General features: G+C 41.8%; 1 protein-coding gene across 1 annotated transcript in view; it reads left to right on the forward strand.

Annotated features, from left to right (window-relative positions):
- Positions 1–19849, forward strand: part of PCDH15 (protocadherin related 15) — a 1038602-nt gene that overhangs the window by 900891 nt on the left and 117862 nt on the right. Inside the window, exon 28 of the mRNA XM_075841191.1 lies at positions 4425–4513. Within this exon, the coding sequence (XP_075697306.1) occupies positions 4425–4513 (89 nt within the window). The remainder of the gene's footprint in view (positions 1–4424; positions 4514–19849) is intronic.

Consider the following 19849-nt stretch of genomic DNA (forward strand, 5'->3'; position numbering starts at 1 on the left):
CAGAAGTCTATTTTCAACAGGATGCATGTTGCTCGTGCTACTGTGAGCAGCCTGCTTGGCCTAAACATGCTGCCATGGCCAATTCTGTCGATTTGCATGCCCAAATGCATTGTCATGGCATAGCATTCCTCACACAGCCATGTGCGTGTATTTCTGCACATGGCGCTCATACTCGATACTGAATAAAGATGTTTGGAATGGTTTTGTTTCAATTTTTTTTTAATAATTTGCATATCATTAACTGGTCTATCGATCCTGTGATTTCCACAATTCCAAAACTCTCTTTTATCTTGGTGTTGCAATTTCAATGTTGGGGAGTGTATTATTTTTATTATTTTTTTGAACATATATATATACAGTGAAAGAAATAAGTATTTGATCCCTTGCTGATTTTGTAAGTTTGCCCACTGTCAAAGACATGAACAGTCTAGAATTTTTAGGCTAGGTTAATTTTACCAGTGAGAGATAGATTATATTTAAAAAAAAACAGAAAATCACATTGTCAAAATTATATATATTTATTTGCATTGTGCACAGAGAAATAAGTATTTGATCCCTTTGGCAAACAAGACTTAATACTTGGTGGCAAAACCCTTGTTGGCAAGCACAGCAGTCAGACGTTTTTTGTAGTTGATGATGAGGTTTGCACACATGTTAGATGGAATTTTGGCCCACTCCTCTTTGCAGATCATCGAGGCTGTCGCTTGGCAACTCGGATCTTCAGCTCCCTCCATAAGTTTTCGATGGGATTAAGGTCTGGAGACTGGCTAGGCCACTCATGACCTTAATGTGCTTCTTTTTGAGCCACTCCTTTTGTTGCCTTGGCTGTATGTTTCGGGTCATTGTCGTGCTGGAAGACCCAGCCACGAGCCATTTTTAATGTCCTTGTGGAGGGAAGGAGGTTGTCACTCAGGATTTGACGGTACATGGCTCCATCCATTCTCCCATTGATGCGGTGAAGTAGTCCTGTGCCCTTAGCAGAGAAACACCCCCAAAACATAATGTTTCCACCTCCACGCTTGACAGTGGGGACAGTGTTCTTTGGGTCATAGGCAGCATTTCCCTTCCTCTAAACACGGCGAGTTGAGTTAATGCCAAAGAGCTCAATTTTAGTCTCATCTGACCACAGCACCTTCTCCCAATCACTCTCAGAATCATCCAGATGTTCATTTGCAAACTTCAGACGGGCTTGTACATGTGCCTTCTTGAGCAGGGGGATCTTGCGGGCACTGCAGGATTTTAATCCATTACGGCGTAATGTGTTACCAATGGTTTTCTTGGTGACTGTGGTCCCAGCTGCCTTGAGATCATTAACAAGTTCCCCCGTGTCGTTTTTGGCTGAGCTCTCACTTTCCTCAGGATCAAGGATACCACACGATGTGAGATTTTGCATGGAGCCCCAGATCGATGTCGATTGACAGTCTTTTTGTATGTCTTCCATTTTCTTACTATTGCACCAACAGTTGTCTCCTTCTCACCCAGCGTCTTACTTATGGTTTTGTAGCCCATTCCAGCCTTGTGCAGGTCTATGATCTTGTCCCTGACATTCTTAGAAAGCTCTTTGGTCTTGCCCATGTTGTAGAGGTTAGAGTCAGACTGATTCATTGAGTCTGTGGACAGGAGTCTTTTATACAGGTGACCATGTAAGACAGCTGTCTTTAATGCAGGCACCAAGTTGATTTGGAGCGTGTAACTGGTCTGGAGGAGGCTGAACCCTTAATGGTTGGTAGGGGATCAAATACTTATTTCTCTGTGCACAATGCAAATAAATATATATAATTTTGACTATGTAATTTTCAGTTTTTTTTTCAAATATAATCTATCTCTCACTGGTAAAATTAACCTAGCCTAAAAATTCTAGACTGTTCATGTCTTTGACAGTGGGCAAACTTACAAAATCAGCAAGGGATCAAATACTTATTTCCTTCACTGTATATATCTATCTCTATACATACATATACATATACTCCTCAACACCAAGAAGGAAAAGTTTTGGAATTGTTGAAATCACAAGATCGATAGACGTGTAAATGATAATAAAAAAGGAAACACAATATTCCAAACATCTTGATTTATTCAGTATCGAGTATGAGTGCTACGCACAGAAATACACACTCTTACACGTCTTGGCATGCTATGAGGTTATTAACTGGTTCCCGACCACTGGCTGTGTTTTAACGGGCAGCGGTCAGGGTCCTTAAAACCCGAGCCATAGACTTGTTACGGCTCGGGTTTAAACTTGCTGCCCGAGCAATTGGGCAGCTGAATGTCGGGTCTCCGGCTGTCAGTGACTGCCGGGGACCCTGACGAGAGGATAAGAGCAGCTTTCCTTCCTTCTGTCTTCTCCGATCTCCTTTACACAGCGCTCAATGAACGCTGTGTATAGGAATAGAGGCAGCGGCCGCGCCACTATCTGTATTGCTCCCGGTGTTCATGTGACTGGTCACATGATCGCCGGGTGCCGTTACTGACAGACTGCTGCTGGGTCTTACTAGACCCAGCACAGCCCTATTAGTGACAATCGTCACTATGAGAGGGCTGATTTCCCCTATAACTGGGGCTGCTGTGCAGCCCCAGTTACAGTGGAAAAAGATGGTGTAAAGGAAAGAAAAAAAATACATAAAGTTCCCCAAAGGTCTTTTTTGACCTTTTGAGGGACAGACCATAGTAATATAAAAATATTAAAGTGCAAAAAAAAAACTAATAATAAATACACATAAAATACCCACCCCAAAAAAAATGTCCCCCCCCCCGCTAATCCAATTACCCTAATATTGACATGTAATATATTAAAATTTACGGTAGACAATGACTATCACAAATAAAAGGTCTATTTTAGGGTAAAACTATGTTATTACCAAAAAAAAAAAAATAGCTGAAACGTAAAAAAGCTTATTTTTTTACTCTTTTTTTCAAACTGTAAGATAAAAAAATTCTAAAATAGCAATAAGGATGTGTATAAAAACGATAAAAAGTCTGTAGATGCCTGCAGGCCTTGGTAGCACATTTAGGCAGTGAAGGATACTCACAGTAACATGAGCAACATGCGGCTTGGTGCTGTCCTGTTGAAAAACGGCTTCTGGGACACTAGAGAAATGGCCATACCACTGCTTTCACAACCAAATCAATGTAACGACGAGCTGTTAGTGTGTCTGAAAAGAAGACTAGAGGGGTCCGGCTACTGTACATTATGCCACCCCACACCATAATCACAGGAGACCGTTCTGTTGTTCCCTTGTGGAAGAGTCTTCATGGCGTTGCCCACGTGGACTCCAGACCAATCTACAGCTATCATTGCATTCGAGACAAAAGCGCGACTCATTACTGAAGAGGATAGACCTCCATTGCAGTCATGCTGTGCACCATGATAGCCTTTGAGAGCAGTAGAGTATGGTCAATGGAAAAACGTATAGCCGGACGTCTGGCTCGTAGCCCATTGTCGTGCTAACGACTGCTGATGGTTTGTCGACACTGGACATCACAACCCAAGCCTAGGGCGGTAACTTCACTTGCCATACAGAATGTTTCACTACGCGCCATTCTTTCGATCAGACGATCTATCCGTGCAGAGGTTCACCTCTGCGAACCTCTTGCTTTCATTCCTGTTTGTTCTTGTTTGTTGTTGTTGTTTATCCAACCTACGGTACATGCAAAGTTGAACAGTGCGGACATCTTGGCCTAGGCGCATATTGATCTGCCGGAGTGATAAACCAAGGTCTCTGTGTTCAAGGATTCTGTCTCTTTCAGTTTGCGAGAACTGGTGATAACAGGCACGTCGACGAACAGGAGGCATCGCACAATCATCCCACACTACTCGATCTGATTTTAGAGGTTTTGTGTGGCTAAAATAACTTTGCTTTCGTTCTGGCTTTTATGCCTCTCCCACATGCCATAGATTGGAGCCAGGTGCCTGAAAATTTGATAATTTGCAAATCTCAGCAACAGCTGCTACTTCCTAAGTTTGCATAACCTTACGGCTTGCCCTTCTTGGTGTTGCAATTTGTATGTTGAGGAGTGTATATACATAAACACACACATCTTTTTTACTGTAATAGTGAAAACAGTAAATTTAGTTGTGCTGTACTAAAATATTGTACGTGAATGTTCACTGACTTAACGTTTTGAGGAAGCGCTAAATAGGAATAAGCATAAATCCCAAGTAAAATCTGCAGTCCCACTTGTAACAACATACACATAAGCTAAATAAACAATACGTAAAAGCATTTGTTTATTCTGCAGCTCATACTTCCAGCAGTGGTGTTTGGTAAAAGAGAACAGCAAGGCTCCCTAGTTCCCACAGCTCTGAGCAGAAATGAGTAATTATTAGATTCTGGCACTGCCTACCAGAGAGATGGGAAATAATTTATCACATGTGGTACTAATGCTTGAAGTTGCACTTGATTTTCTTGTCAATATCTTTTCAGATTTCTGTGGTCAACCAGTTGGATATGCAAGTTATCGTTTCTAATGTTCCTCCTACAGTTGTGGAAGAAAATATAGAAGATCTTATAAGGTAACATCTTTACTCTTGTGTGCATGACGATGTGCAGTTTTTTTCTGTAGTTTTTTTTGTATGAAAGCACCACTTTAAAGCCGTTCTTCGGCAGTGTAACAAATATGAAAAATGGATGTATTCTGCCATACTATTATAAAAAAAATGCAACTGTACATTTTAAAAACACCTATTCGCTACTGGCCAATGTTGTGTAGTTCCTATTGTTTACATTGTTGAACATCTTGCTGTGGGCAGGAATGTAGTTTTGAGAGTGTAATGGACAGCCACCATACTGAAATGACAGGTCCTGTTCTACAATAATCCTGTATTGTGAGATCACTCATGTTTATTTTTTGTGTTGATGGCTACGTGCAGCACCAGATTCATCCACCCTTTACATTATATGTAATGTGACAACAAGTGTAGCAGGATATTTTTTTCCCCCAGGGTATAAGGTAGTGTGTATTCTGCTTATTGCACAAAACTTAAAACTCAGGAGCCAGAAATACGAAATACGTTTAACCTGACCTCCATACCAGTTTTATTCCACCGGTCGCCTAGCTTTGTCCAGACACTAGTAAAAATAAAATCCGTCTTTCACTACTTTGGTGGACTGAGCTAGTGCAGTCAAATTTTTTTTTTTTTGGTTTTTTTACAGCAAGCCGTTACACTTGCAGTTTCCTTGTACAGTGTGTATCAAAGTGATGCCCTCTCAGAGATAATTGGCTTCTCTCTCTCCAAGCTAAGACCAAGAGAACAGTACAGCCTGGTTCATGAAGACAGATCTCTAAGACGAAGTCCTTACTCAGACGGCTATTTTCAGTCCATGATATGGACCGTATGTCGGCCATATTTCCCGGACTGACCACAGTCCAGGGAGCCAGGACTCTAGCATCATAGTTATCTATGATGCTAGGAGTCCCTGCCTCCCCGCGGGAATACTGTCCTGTACTGAAAACATGATTACGTTATGGGGTTGGAATTCCTGAGGAGAGGCTGGGTCTCCTAGCATCATAGATAACTATGATGCTAGAAGCCTAGCTCCCGAAACTGTGGTCGGTCCTGGAAATACGGCTGACACACGGTCCGTATATCACAGACTGAACACGGCCGTCTGAAAAAGGTCTAAGAGTATGCTTTCATGTTGCAGTGTCTGCATGCGTAGGAAACCACACCCAGATGCGGTGGCCAATGTTTGTACTGGCAAAATCGTGCAGGCGTAGGCCACTGTATGCGGACGTGGTTGCGGTGCAGCAACGTGAAGCTACCCTTAGGCCTTTCCATCTTTATCAATTATATCATAATAAAATTTATATTTAAACAGGATCGAGTCACACAACAAAAAAAACAGGTATAACCGGGTCATTGAATATACAGTAACAAATTGTTGCTGCTGGCATTGACTTAAAATATATCTTACAACACAAATACCATAAATGCTAAAGTGCAATAATGCAGTGAGCCAATAGATCAACAAATTAATATTATAGTAACAGAGCCATATATGAAAGACCCAGGGAATGGAGTCTTCCCCAACACGCATTTTGGCTGGAAAGCCTTCATCTGGGAGTGGTGCATAGTTGTAACAACCCACTGTTTAAACAACATTAGGCTAATAGAACTTTTTATGAGTTATGTGTTCCATTACGTTATAAATCAAAGTGAGAATCCTATATGTTGCAATGGATACCGTGCATATATTCTATGTTCTGAACCCATGTTACAAAACATCAAGCGCTGGTTCACGTCACCACACATTATGTGCATGTCACGTGACACCCATGAATGTGTGTCCATATACATATAACATCGGAAAAAAATAATGTAGATCACAATAGTGTTTTTTATTTTGAAAAACTATCAATTTTGAGCAAGTTATGCACAATTTTAGATTTATGCTAATTACTTTCTTAATAGACAACTGGGCGTGTTTTAACTTTTTAACCAACTGGGCGTTGTACAGAGAAGTGTCTGACGCTGACCAATCAGTGACCAATCAGCGTCATACACTTCTCTCCATTAATTTTTACCAGTACACCAACGCAGCGTGATCTTGCGAGATCACGCTGTGCAGTCACATACTCCCATATTAAGTTTACCGAAGTGTCTTGGGAGTGAATAGACATCACCTCCAGCCAGGACGCGATGTCTACTCATCACTCCCAACTCAACGCCCAGTTGATAAAAAAGTTAAAACACGCCCAGTTGTCTATTAAGAAAGTAATCTGTATAACTTGCTCAAAATAAAAAACATTGTTCTTATCTACATTACAGCACCTGTTCATAAATCATAATACACAACAGAAAACAAAGACTGTTTTAAAGGGCTGTTCACCCATTACAGTAAAAAAAAAAAAATTATCTAATGAAGACAACCCCTTTTAAATAGAAGACAGACCGATGATCAGCTGATCACCAAAGGTCGGCTTCAAAAACCCCAGGTGATACGTTTTTATTGGCAGGGGAAGCCTTATTTGGCCATGCATTATGTAGTATTACATGCAAACCATTCCAAGGAATAGCCAACTAAGTAATACATGGATAGGCTGGGACCGCAGGGTGAGAGCTATTATTTGTTAGTGTCTGACTGCTCTAGCTCATGTGGAGAGAAAGTTCATGAGCAGGATACTCCCTATATGAAATCCAGATGAGAAAAGGGGTTGCCTTCATGAAAATTTTTTTTTAAAATCCTTTGTAAAATAAAAGGGAAATAGTTTTTTTGGGGGTCAATAACACATTACTAGATGATTGAAATATTCAGGTGTGGTCCTACCTTAGATTCAACCTCCACTCATATCAAACAATGATGCTTTATCTTCTTGAAAAAAAATATTTCTTCCATTCACAAGAACTGTGGATTCATTCTATTGGACAATCAACAGAAAAGGGAAAAGTGATTTTTAAAACTTGATTGGAGGGACTTGAAGCCATCCTTCACGCTTACACATATTCGAAAATAAGTTAGAGGTCATTGCGATATAAACATCTACAGAACTGCTAAATTTGTTATGTGAACAAAATGTCTATCTACTGAATGTACACTAATAGTTATTTGGCAACAGCTTCTATTTATTTTGAAAGCAGGTGTGCACATTAAACAAGCTTCTGCATGGGAGTATATAACAGCGCTGCATGAAACGCGTGGAGAATTAAGTCAGTCTTCCCTAGCAAACATCTACTAAATCTCTTCACAGCTGTATCCTATAACTAAGAGTGGCCAACTAGATATGTATTGAATCTTGTAAAATAATGAAATATGCCAGTAACCAAAATTATTTATCATTTGTATGCATTTTATACAGATCCTATTAGACTGTACTCGGTATCTGAAGTGTTAAAGAAGGTTTCCCACTAAACCTACAGCAGTATACAGTACTTTTAACCATTGCTAGGTTTAGGTCTTTTCATTTAATAAATTACTCTATAAGGGCATGTTCACATCAGCGTTTCCCTTCTGTAGAGGGGTTCCGCCGGGTAAACCCCTCAACGGAAAGGCGAACTGAAAACCTTAGCTTTCGTTTCCCTCACCAATGATCTCAATTGTGACGGAAACATTTCTAAAGGTTTTCGTTTGTCACCGTTGTGACAAGGTTCCGTTGTTCTATACGGAACCAATAGCGTAGTAAACTATGCTATTGATTCCGTCAAAACAACGGAGCCCTGTCACAATGGTGACAAATGGAAACCTTTAGCAATGTTTCCGTCAACATTGAGATCAATGCTAGGTTTCAGTTTGCCTTTCTGTTAAGGGGTTAACCCAATGGAATCCCTCAATGAAAGCCCTCAACGGAAGGGCAATGCTGATGTGAACACAGCCTAAGAGACATTTGATGACCATATTCTTTCCTGCTGCAGATTAAAAAAATTTAGGGGGAAAAAATAAAAAGTATCAGTGACTTTAGCTATATGTTCATTAAAGTTGTTTTTTTTCTTAAATATCCACAGTACAGATTATGCATACAGCTTTTATAAATTGTTAAAAAACTGGAAACATCCAAGTATTTGTAAGATTTCTTATAATTAAATAAAGGCTTTTCAATTTGGTAAAAGGAATTATATAACATTCTGTACATCATAGTGCAGCTAATACATAATGATAATATCAAGCAATATTTGGTTGGTTCTAGACTACTGACTCACTCTGTAGTCCTGTCAGTATCACATACGATGAATTGATGCCAGTTCGTCTTAGTCCTATAGGTGGTTGACCGCAGAAAGTGAAATTCCTGCAAATAGATAGGGGGAGAAGAGCAAGTGTATGCTGTTTTTCCGTTTCCATAATCCGGATGTGCTGAGAACACTGGACAGTGTAGGGCATGTGAGGACTTTGAGTTTGACTTAACCTGAACTAAATAATAGCCTGGTGTAATTGGCCAGATTTGCAGGTTAGATTTTCTTTTCCACAGCACCAGTGCTCTGAAATAGAGATCCATGCAGCTTACATTAAAGGGGTATTCCCATCTAAGACATTAGTGGCATATCCATGGAATGTGCCTTAAAGAGTAAACTTCCCTTTCATCAAATGTTTGATATGTCATGGAGACGTGCCAAAAGTTTTTATTGGTGGGGTTCCAGGTGCTGAGACTCCCACATTTGCTGAAAATAAGGTGTAGAGTGCTTAGCTGAGCACTTTGCACCTTCAGCTGTGATCAGCACTCCCTGTTAGGCTGAAGATGGGTCTCATAGAACATCTATATCTGATAGATATGGGTCCCAGCTCTGGAATCCACACCATCACAAGAACGAGGGTCAATTGTCCTCCTTCCTGCTTAGCGTGGCGGCGGCGAATAAATGGATATGTGGCCGCACTTGCTTGCTTGGCTGTTTCCGTAACTCCTATAGGAATCCGTGGATAGAGCCGATGCATAGATACCTCCCCATTGATTTTAGATACGGCGGCTGCTTCAGATGGGGGAAAACGTAGATATACAGCAGCACAACCAGCGATTGAGACGGAACAACAGTACCCCAACTTAATGGGAAGTGCACGCAGGTAAGTATCCCCAGTCCAAAAGAGATCACGAAGGGTGAGGGATTGCGAGATGACCAATTTGTTGAATATATGATAAATGGGTCTTTTAGCGGTATATTGGACCATGTATACATGGACTCTCTATGCCAGCTATTACACCTGGACCGGGAAGGAGTATATAAATTATAATCTGGACTACACCTGTCCTTTCATCAGGTCTGTTGTACATGTTTGCACGTGTATAGTGCTAGGTTATATAATGGAAAGACCGGTGTAAAGGCATAGTTTCACATATTTTGAAAAAATACGAGGACATGTTTAAATGGAATGAAATTTGATAAAACAGTAAACATTTGAACAAATTTGAGCAAAACCAAGGTTTACTGTTTTATCAAATTTCGTTCCATTTAAACATGTGGAAACAAAATCTGCAATTTTTAATCACCAGTTCGTATAGAACAAGTGTTAAACAAGTGTTCCCCCTCCCTCCTCCCTTTTCATACTTTTTAAAAATATGTGAAACTATGCCTTTACACCTGTCTTTCCCGGTCTCTTCCATTATATAACCTAGCACTATACACGTGCAAACATGTACAACGAACCTGATGAAGAGACCAGTACGGTCCAGAAACGCGTCGTCCACTGAATAAAGAACAAATTCCTTCTAAAGAAAAAACTCTCTCTCATCATCATGATTTCTTACCTGCCTATCGCCGATGACCTAAATACTGCACTTTCTCCTTCGTACCAATTTGATTCCTGTAAGGATTTTTCCTCCCAGGGAACGCAGTGGATGGCAGTCGGCTTCGACACAGAACAACACAGCTCTCGGAAGAGCACCGTCTCCCGTTATTTTCTTCAAATTCCCTAGATACACATAGACAGTCTGACATATATGGTCAGATGTAATCTGTTAGGCATCGGTTGTTGTCCTGACGACTAGTGGGGTTAATAGAACTGGAGTGTGTGTATTAGGGCATGCCCCCACGTGGCGGATTTCCTCCGCAACTGTCCGCATCAATGGCGCACCTAATCCGGGTTGCGGATTACTCTGCGGATCTGCCCAAAATGTGCAGTAAATTGATGCGGACTAGCTGCTGCGGACTGCGGAAAAGGGCTTCCCTTCTCTCTATCAGTGCAGGATAGAGAGAAGGGACAGCACTTTCCCTAGTGAAAGTAAACAAATTTCATACTTGGTGACGCGTCCCTCTTTCGGCATCCAGCCCTACCTCCCTGAATGACGCGGCAGTCCATGTGACCGCTGCAGCCTGTGATTGGCTGCAGCCGTCACTTAGACTGAAACGTCATCCTGGGAAGCCGGACTGGAGACAGAAGCAGGGAGGTCTCGGTAAGTATGAACTTCTATTTTTTTACAGGTTGCTGTATATTGGGATCGGTAGTCACTGTCCAGGGTGCAGAAACAGTTACTGCCGATCAGTTAACTCTTTCAGCACCCTGGACAGTGACTATTTACTGACGTCTCCTAGCAACGCTCCCGTAATTCCGGGAGCCCCATTGTCTCCCTCAGTCTGGTTGTAGACCTAGAAATACATAGGTCCAGCCAGAATGAAGAAATGTCATGTTAAAAAAGCAAGACGCATCCGCAGCACACATAACATGAGCATGACAGCTGCGGACTTCATTGCGGAATTTAGAATTTCCGCCATGAGTCCGCAACCAGTCCGCCACTGCTCCGCAACAGAGAAGCGGCTCCGCTGCGGATTAACGCTGCGGAGTGTCCGCAGCGGAATTCAAGTGAAATTCTGCCACGTGTGAACCCAGCCTTAGGGTTGCACGATGCATCGAAACTTCGATACTGTTTAGATACATTGCACCCTCAAACGGTTCAATACCGTTATTTCATGCATCTCGATACTAAGCTGTGCGGCCGTACAGCTAAGTATAGTAATACATGAATGTTGTTAGACTGGGGCTGTGGCTTTGTAATATAGCCATTGCTCCGCTCCTGAGTCCTGACAAGTTTGTGCACAGTCAGCTTTATGTGATGCGACCAGACCTGCACTAATGAGTGCCAGCAACGAAGACTGAACCGCCGCTCCTTAATGCAGAGCCGGCCGCATCACCTCAGGCTGACGACGCGCGTGCACTTATTTTCAGGCGCGGGGCAACGGCATCTCTGCCGCTATTCCCCTTAATGCTGTGATCAAAGTGGACTGCAGAATTCCAAGGGGTAAATGAGAAGGGGTATGCCCTTTGGATCGCGTTACAGGAAATCCCTGTGACGAGATAGAGGGACATACCATATATGGGAGGACAGCCCAAGGTCCATTGAAGGACCCCAGGGCTGTCTGACAATATTTCCTGCTGGGGCATACTTCGGTATGCCCTAACAACTGCCTGTGGGCTATCAGTACACAGGCTAATGTACTGGCATATAGATATATGCCAGTACATTAAAGTTTAAAAATAAAAAAAGTTAAAAAAAATATAAAGTAATGTTAAATTAAAAAAACAAAAATATACACATTTTTACAATAAACATTAAAGTAAAAGTCTCAATACAAAATCTATACATTCGGTATTGTTGCGACTGTAATAACATATTTATAGCGTCATTGATCATGTTTACGCGGTTATAAAATAAAAACCTGGGTTAATTACTATTAGGGTATGTGCACACACACTAATTACGTCCGTAATATACGGACGTATTTCGGCCGCAAGTACCGGACCGAACACAGTGCAGGGAGCCGGGCTCCAAGCATCATACTTATGTACGATGCTAGGAGTCCCTGCCTCGCTGCAGGACAACTGTCACGTACTGAAAACATGATTACAGTACGGGACAGTTGTCCGGCAGCGAGGCAGGGACTCCTAGCGTCGTACATAACTATGATGCTAGGAGCCCGGCTCCCTGCACTGAGTTCGGTCCGGAACTTGCGGCCGAAATACGTCCGTATATTACGGACGTAATTAGTGTGTGTGCACATACCCTTAATGTGAGGCACATGGAGGTTCAAAATTCATCACACCACGAGCCACATGTTAGAAAATGGAAGACCTTTTTTTTATAATTGTTGGCAAAGTATCGTTTTGGTATAGAGTATCGCATTACTACACAAAGTATCGGTATCTAAGTCCAAATTCTGGTATTGTGACAACCCTAGTGTGTATTCTGATGAGTCATAGGAGAAGACTGTGTAACTGGGGACGCTTCATTCTAGAGCATCCACTCTCCCTGCTAGCAGGTGTTCTAATTAACTACGGACACTAAAAGTGTGTGAATCAAGGCTCTTTCAGAATGTATAGAGTATTCATAATGATGTATCCTTGTTACATGTATTTTTTAAGGTGTCACTCACATTAGATTGATATGTTTATATTGCCTTTATCGATTATCCACTATTTTTATGAACTTTTGTATACATTATCTCACAGTATCGGACGTCACAGTACACCTGCTATAAATTGAGCACTTGTTTATTGTATTCTATGCTTGAGAAAGACCCTGACAGGGGTGAAACGTTGCACGTCCATGTTTTGATGAATTAAAGAAAACAAAAATGTTTCTACTTTGAATGCTGAGATTGGGGGTCATCTAAACCCCTGTTCTGGAGATAGGTGCAGGTCCCAGAGCTCGAACCCACAACTATCACACATTTATTGCATATCCCTTGAAGGCTGCCACTTGGCTGGTAAATGAAAGCAGTCATTCTTATTATCATTATTAGTACGGAAATATAATAATATAAAAATACCATTCATTTTCATAAAATGTACCCATCTCACAGAGATGCAGGAGAAAATAGCAAATCACATTATGTTTTCCTTTGTTCGTGGGCTGTATAGAAAGGAGGAATGAAAATTAGTGACCAGGACTGACACAAGCATGAAAAGAAGACTTCTAGATAATTATCACATGTACACTGACCTTTATAACTGCATAGCTGGAACACAAGTGATTGATGGTTTTGCAAGAAACCTACAACCTTGGTTTAGGTTAATTAATCTGTGTTTTCTCCTACATGTATCTAATAGATTTTCTCTCCGATGAATTTCATTCCATGTAAAATAAAACAAGAGTGTATAAGTCAATTTAATTTTTATTCTATTTGCATTCATATTCAGTACCTACAAACTCATACGCCAGGATCACACACAGCTTTGATGCAGTTTGTAGTGCGGTTTTTGTCTCCGTCTTTTAAGCCAAAGCTAGAAGTAGATCTGGAAGGAAGGATAGGTATAAAGAAAAAACTGATGTTTCCCCTTTCTTTTGTGTCCACTCTAGTGTTTGGCTAAAAAAGCTGACAAAAAACTGCATCAAAACGGTGTGTGTGATGCTAGCCTTAAAGTAACAAACCAGGATTGTATTTGGACATTGTGTGATTTCTAAAATTAACTTAATGTAAGAGCATTTAAACTACTCCGAATAAGAATGCATGCACACAGCAAAGATGTGCAGGAGGCAGTTCAGTGGCACATGGAGTGTCCTGCGATATCCAACAGACAAAACTCGCTTTATCTACATAGGGAACCCCATTATAGCTCCATGTAACTAGGAGGTTGTTTTTTTTATGCCGGGGCGGTTTCCCATTAACATCAATGGGGCTCTTTGTGTAAGCGTTTTTTTACGCATATACTGGTGCATAATATGCAGGCTTTTCAAAACCAAATACGTGTAAAAATCTGCCATATGAAAGTGGCCCAAGGCTAGTTTCAGGCAGTTGTAATAAGCCTACATTTTAACTGAATCGATCTTAGATGACCATATGGTAATTCAATGTTTCAGTTAAAACACAGGGGGTCTTGATGTAGTGGCTGTAATGTAGACACTAAAGTGTGCCAAATTACAGCCACGTGAATCCAGCCAAACCCACACAAAATGCAGAGTAAGTTGGTTTATTCTATTTACATCTTACAAGCTTATCCCCTATTCACCATTTCATACTGCGTAAATCTAAAAAGGATTTTTCCGTAAAAGAGGAACACCTATTCAGTCTATCGGGCATTAGAAGAGACCTTTATGTATAATGGAAAAGTTGGTCTTCCAGCTCCAAAAACTTGTTTGTGTCTTCCCCTTTGCTTTGCCCCTCATAGCTTCACATTCTATTATGGATTATCTCAACCCTCCTTTCTCCTGCACACACAAGTTCTTTTTGACTTGCATAATCCAAAGAGATCACCATCTGCACCTCACCTTTGAGGCTTCTTTAAAGGGTTTATTTCACAAAACCTGTTTTGTTATGGATTTCAGTAGGCGGTCGTCTGCTTGGAGCTTTCTGAATTAGAGTAAAATCACAAACAGCAGATTTATTGCAAACCCATTCCATACATCGCTAAGGCCCCTTTCACACATCGGCATTAAATCCGATGTGTATTTCCGTGGCAGAAATCCCGGGCTGCAATCAGCAGATCCGCAAAATGCTTAACGCTATTGTTATTCAATGGGGATAATCCTAAGATTTTTCTGTGCGGAATAAGGGGAAATAAAAAGGCAAGCTACTTATTTCCGTGGTGCGGACAAAAATCTGTGCAGAAATATCCTGTAGCATGTGAACGAGGTTGTGGAAACCCCATTCACATGCATGGGATGTGGATTGTTATCCATGTCATGTGTGAACAGAGGTCAATAGCTGAGCACTGTACTGCTGTCTGGGAGAGTTTGTTTATTCCTACATTCGACTATTCTAACATTAGCTCAGGGGCCTGCAGAATTTTGAGTGCAGGTGTATAGAAAAATGGGACTATACCCAGGTGTTAACAGTACAGGATAAGTATATCAAAGTTGCATAAAAGTTTATGAAGATTATAGATATATACTATGGTTCATATTCACTCTCAAACTAATGGAAAAAACAACTAGCCTTACCAAACATAGCTACTTTTCTTAATTTGATCCTCCAGCACAGGAACCACAACTATGGATGATTCAATACAATGCAGTTGTATGTTATGCTACATATTGATTTCGTTTGGTGTATCAAAACATTTTCTTCGGGCTTTCCGGGAAGTAATAATAGTGAATATCTAAAATATTTCGGTTAGCCTGGAGCTCACACAACAGTCGTTTTTCTCTCTCTGCTAATTTGGCACCAGTAATGCAAACAATGCATTAAAACAGCCATACAATATTGTTTTGACTTATGCAGCGTTTCTATTTTTTGCCCACATTTTATTAGATCTATCTTGTAAGTGCTTACCACAGCAGTTAGGAATTACTTCCCTGGAGTAATCAGGGGGGAAAAAAAACTGTGGGGCAGCAAAATTTCATGCATTTGCAATTTTTCTAAAGTGAATCCAAAGGAAATAAACTAGAGCATTAAATAGAAAAAAAACAAAACACTTTTTTTCGACTGAAATTATCAAAGGCCACCATCATTTTACTAGACTCAATCCCAATGAATGAATATAGGAACAGACCGAGTTTTTCCTGAAGATAGAAATAAGCCAGACATCTAATGTCCTCTGTTTTACTTAACATTCATGTCACTGCTTCCGCAACAGCATCCTGCCAAATGAAGGCATACAGATGTCCTCCTCCCTGGCAATGTTACAATGGCATGTTGTGTTGAAACAGCTCTATCTTTTACACTTTTATATATAGGTTTATATTTTCCAACTATCTGTGTGAGGTCTACAGTTTTAGGATTTGCTGCCCTACAGTGTCCTTATTGTTTTGGTGCTGAATAACTGCTCAGAACCACTTATCTTGTTCTGCTATGTGCATGTAATTCAATCCTGCTGGTGCTATATGTTCTTATATATAGGATGTGAGGTTTAAAATAAAAAGCAGATTATTTATGTCACTGGCAGTCTTTCGGCAAATCTTTTTCTAAATTATATTTATATTGTATTCGATCACACTGAAGTTACAGACAGACATGAGACACCTGCTCTGGGAAATGAATACTGCAATTAAGGCTCTATTCAGATCATGTTTGGGCATGATATTTGGCGTTTACTTTTGGAAATGTTTCAGATGTATATATGTCTATATTTCACGAGTATATATGAGGGCTAGCTTAGGCATTATGTGGGCCTTTGGAGTATAGAAACAGTGGGCCTCACTACGCCTAAATTTTGTTTATTCATCCAGTATACCCTACAACAATAATGCCACTCAGGGGCGTAGCTAAAGGCTCATGGGCCCGGGTGCAAGAATTCAGCTTGGGCCCCCCTACCACTCCCCAACACCACCATCATCAGACCCCTGCGCGCGCCTATGCCCAGACGCCATGCTCAACAGCCCCCATAGTATAATGCCCCCACACAGTATAATGCCCCATAATGTATAATGCCCCCCATAACCGCCCCGCATACAGTATGATTCCCCCATATCAGCCCCCATGCAGTATAATGCCCCCCCCCCGCAATATCAGCCCCCATATGTGCATAATAGAAAAATAACATAATTACTTACCTATCCCCGTTCCCACGTCAGGTGTAGGATCCTTCGCCTCCTCCAGTGTGTGTTATGAGTGACTCGGCTCAGACAGGCGCGATGATGTCGCTGCATCCCGCCTTCCTGCGTCGAGCCGCTCAGGGCACAGTAAATGCTGGATCAAGGAGATGCTCCAGCATTGAATGGAACCGGGACCTCGGTGAGTGACTCGCGACCCCCTGGAGGTCTTCACACGAACCCCCAAGGGGGACGCGACCCACAGTGTAGGGATGTCACGATACCAAAATTTGCACTACGATACTGATACTTCGTTTTCTGATGTGAGGCGCGAGGTGTGATGGTGAATTTTGAATGTACCTCACATTAATAGTAATTAACCCCATCATGTTTCTCAGTCCTAATGCGTTAATGTGTATGGTACATCATGGGGTTAATTACGGTTAGGGCTCGTTTACACAAGCGTGATATACGTGCGTGCGACACGCGTGCTTTTCACGCATGTCGTACGCACCTATATTAGTCTAGGGGGAATGCAGACAGTCCGTGAGCTTTGCTCAGCGTGAGTCCGTTGAAAAAAACTCACATGTCCTATCTTTGTGCGTGGTTCACGCATCACGCACCCATTGAAGTCAATAGCTGCGTGAAAATCACGCGCACCACACGGAAGCACTTCCGTGGGACGCGCGTGATTCGCGCAACAGCAATCAAAAGTATGTTTGCAAACAGAAAAGCACCATGTGCTTTTCTGTTGACAAACATTCAAAAGGAGTGTCATAATGATGGAGGCTGCGCGAAAATCACGCAGCCACGCATCATACAGGGCTGACACACGGAGCTGTTAAGTGCCTTTTGCGCACGCAAAACGCCGCGGTTTTTGTGTGCGCAAAACGCACACGCTCGTGTAAATGAGCCCTTAATGTGAGGCACATGGAGGTTAAATTCATAATCACACCTCGTGCCCCACAATAAGTGATAGAAAACAGTTTTTATTTTATTTTTTACAGCGTACACATCATAAACGATGCAAAAAAAATTGTTGTGAAGGTTATTACGGCCGCACCAATACCAATTATATGTATAGAGACTTATTTTAATGTTTATTGTAAAAAAGGCGTATGTGTATTTTTTAAAAATGTAACATTACTTTGTTTTTACTTTATTTTTTAAACTTTAATGTACTGGCATAGATCTATATCCCAGTACATTAGCCTGTGTATCGATAGTACATAGGCTGTTAGGACATACCTCAGTATGCCCTAACAACAGGAAATATGGTCAGACAGCACTGGGGTCCTTCAATGGACCCTGGGCTGTCTGCCCATATATGGTATGTCCCTCAATCGCGTCACAGGAATTCCCTGTGACGCGATCCAGGGGCATCCCCCTTCTCATTTTCCCCTGAATGCTGCAGTCAGCTTTTATTGCAGCATTCAGGAGAATAGCGGCGGAGAGGTTTCTCTGATCTCCGCCGTTATAGAGCGGGGCTGCGGCTGTGTAATACAGCCATTGCCCCGCTCCTGACATTAAGTGCGTGCGCGCGGTCAGCATGAGGAGATGTGGCCGGTGCTGCACTAATGAGCGGCGGTTCAGACATTGAGGACAGAACATGGGGGTGTTTTGTAGTGCACCCGCCATGTTCTGTCTTCAGTGCCGCAGATCATTAGTGCAGCGCCGGCCGAATCACATCATCCTGACGCGCGCACATGTCAGGACTCAGGAGCGGGGCAATGACTGTATTATATAGCCGCAGCCCCGCTCTCATGCACTCATGTGTACTATACTGTATTGTGTTGGATTGTGCAGTTTGCGGTGGAGAGAGGAGGGGGGGGGCAGTGATTTAACACCCCCCCTCTCTACACCGCAAACAGCACAATACATTACAAGGCATCACAACACATTACATTACAACACATTACAACACCACACAATATATTCGACTGCAGCTTACCTGGAGTCCTCCGAACCGACTCTTCCACTCCACTGTCTGGAAGACGTGTCACGTGAGAACAGGGTCACATGGTACACTAAGTGTACCATGTGACCGTAGTAACCAGGAAGTGCCGGCTTTACGGCACAGAAGATTTATTTAAGAAGCTTGCTGTATGGCAACGGGGGCCAGTGAGCCCCCCAGGCTTAGGGGCCCGGTCGCAACTGCGACCCCTGCGACCCCTATAGCTACGCCACTGATGCCACTAAGAGTAATTTCACATTTGGCGTCTTTTTTTGCCCATATAAAATCGGCAAATTACAGTAAATGCCATGTGTGAACATACCTCAAGAGGGAGATAGAGAGCTGCCTGTTCCAATGTTTTTAATTTAACGTTTTCACTGTCAGATTTGGGTGCTGTACAGGATTTTATGTCTGTTGGAATGTGAGAAGACAAAAATAAAAAATAAATTTGGGGCAACTTAAAGAGGCTCTGTCACCAGATTATAAGTGCCCTATCTCCTACATAATGTGATCGGCGCTGTAATGTAGAGAACAGTGGTTTTTATTTTGAAAAACGATCATTTTTGAGCAGGTTATGAGCTGGGCTGGAACAATGAGAAGTGTATGACGCTAATTGGTCACTGATTGGTCAGCGTCATACACTCCTCTGTACAACGCCCAGTTGGTAAAAAGTAAAAATACGCCCAGTTGTCTATTAAGAAGCTAAATTAGCATAAATCTAAAATTGCTCATAACTTGCTAAAAATTATTGTTTTTCAAAATAAAAACCACTGCTGTTATCTACATTACGGCACCGATCACATTATGTAGTAGATAGGGCACTTATAATCTGGTGACAGAGCCTCTTTAAGTTGCCCCAAATTTATTTTTTATTTTTGTCTTCTCACATTCCAAGTTATGTACGATGCTAGGAGTTCCTGCCTCTCCGTGGAACTACTGTCCCATACTGAAAACATGATTACAGTACGGGACAGTTGTCCTGCAGCGAGGCATGGACTCCTAGCATCGTACATAACTATGATGCTAGGAGCCCAGCTCCCTGCAGTGTGTTCGGTCCGGGACTTGCGG

The sequence above is a fragment of the Rhinoderma darwinii genome, chromosome 11, assembly GCF_050947455.1.
Source record: "Rhinoderma darwinii isolate aRhiDar2 chromosome 11, aRhiDar2.hap1, whole genome shotgun sequence".
NCBI classification, from domain to species: Eukaryota; Metazoa; Chordata; class Amphibia; order Anura; family Rhinodermatidae; genus Rhinoderma; species Rhinoderma darwinii.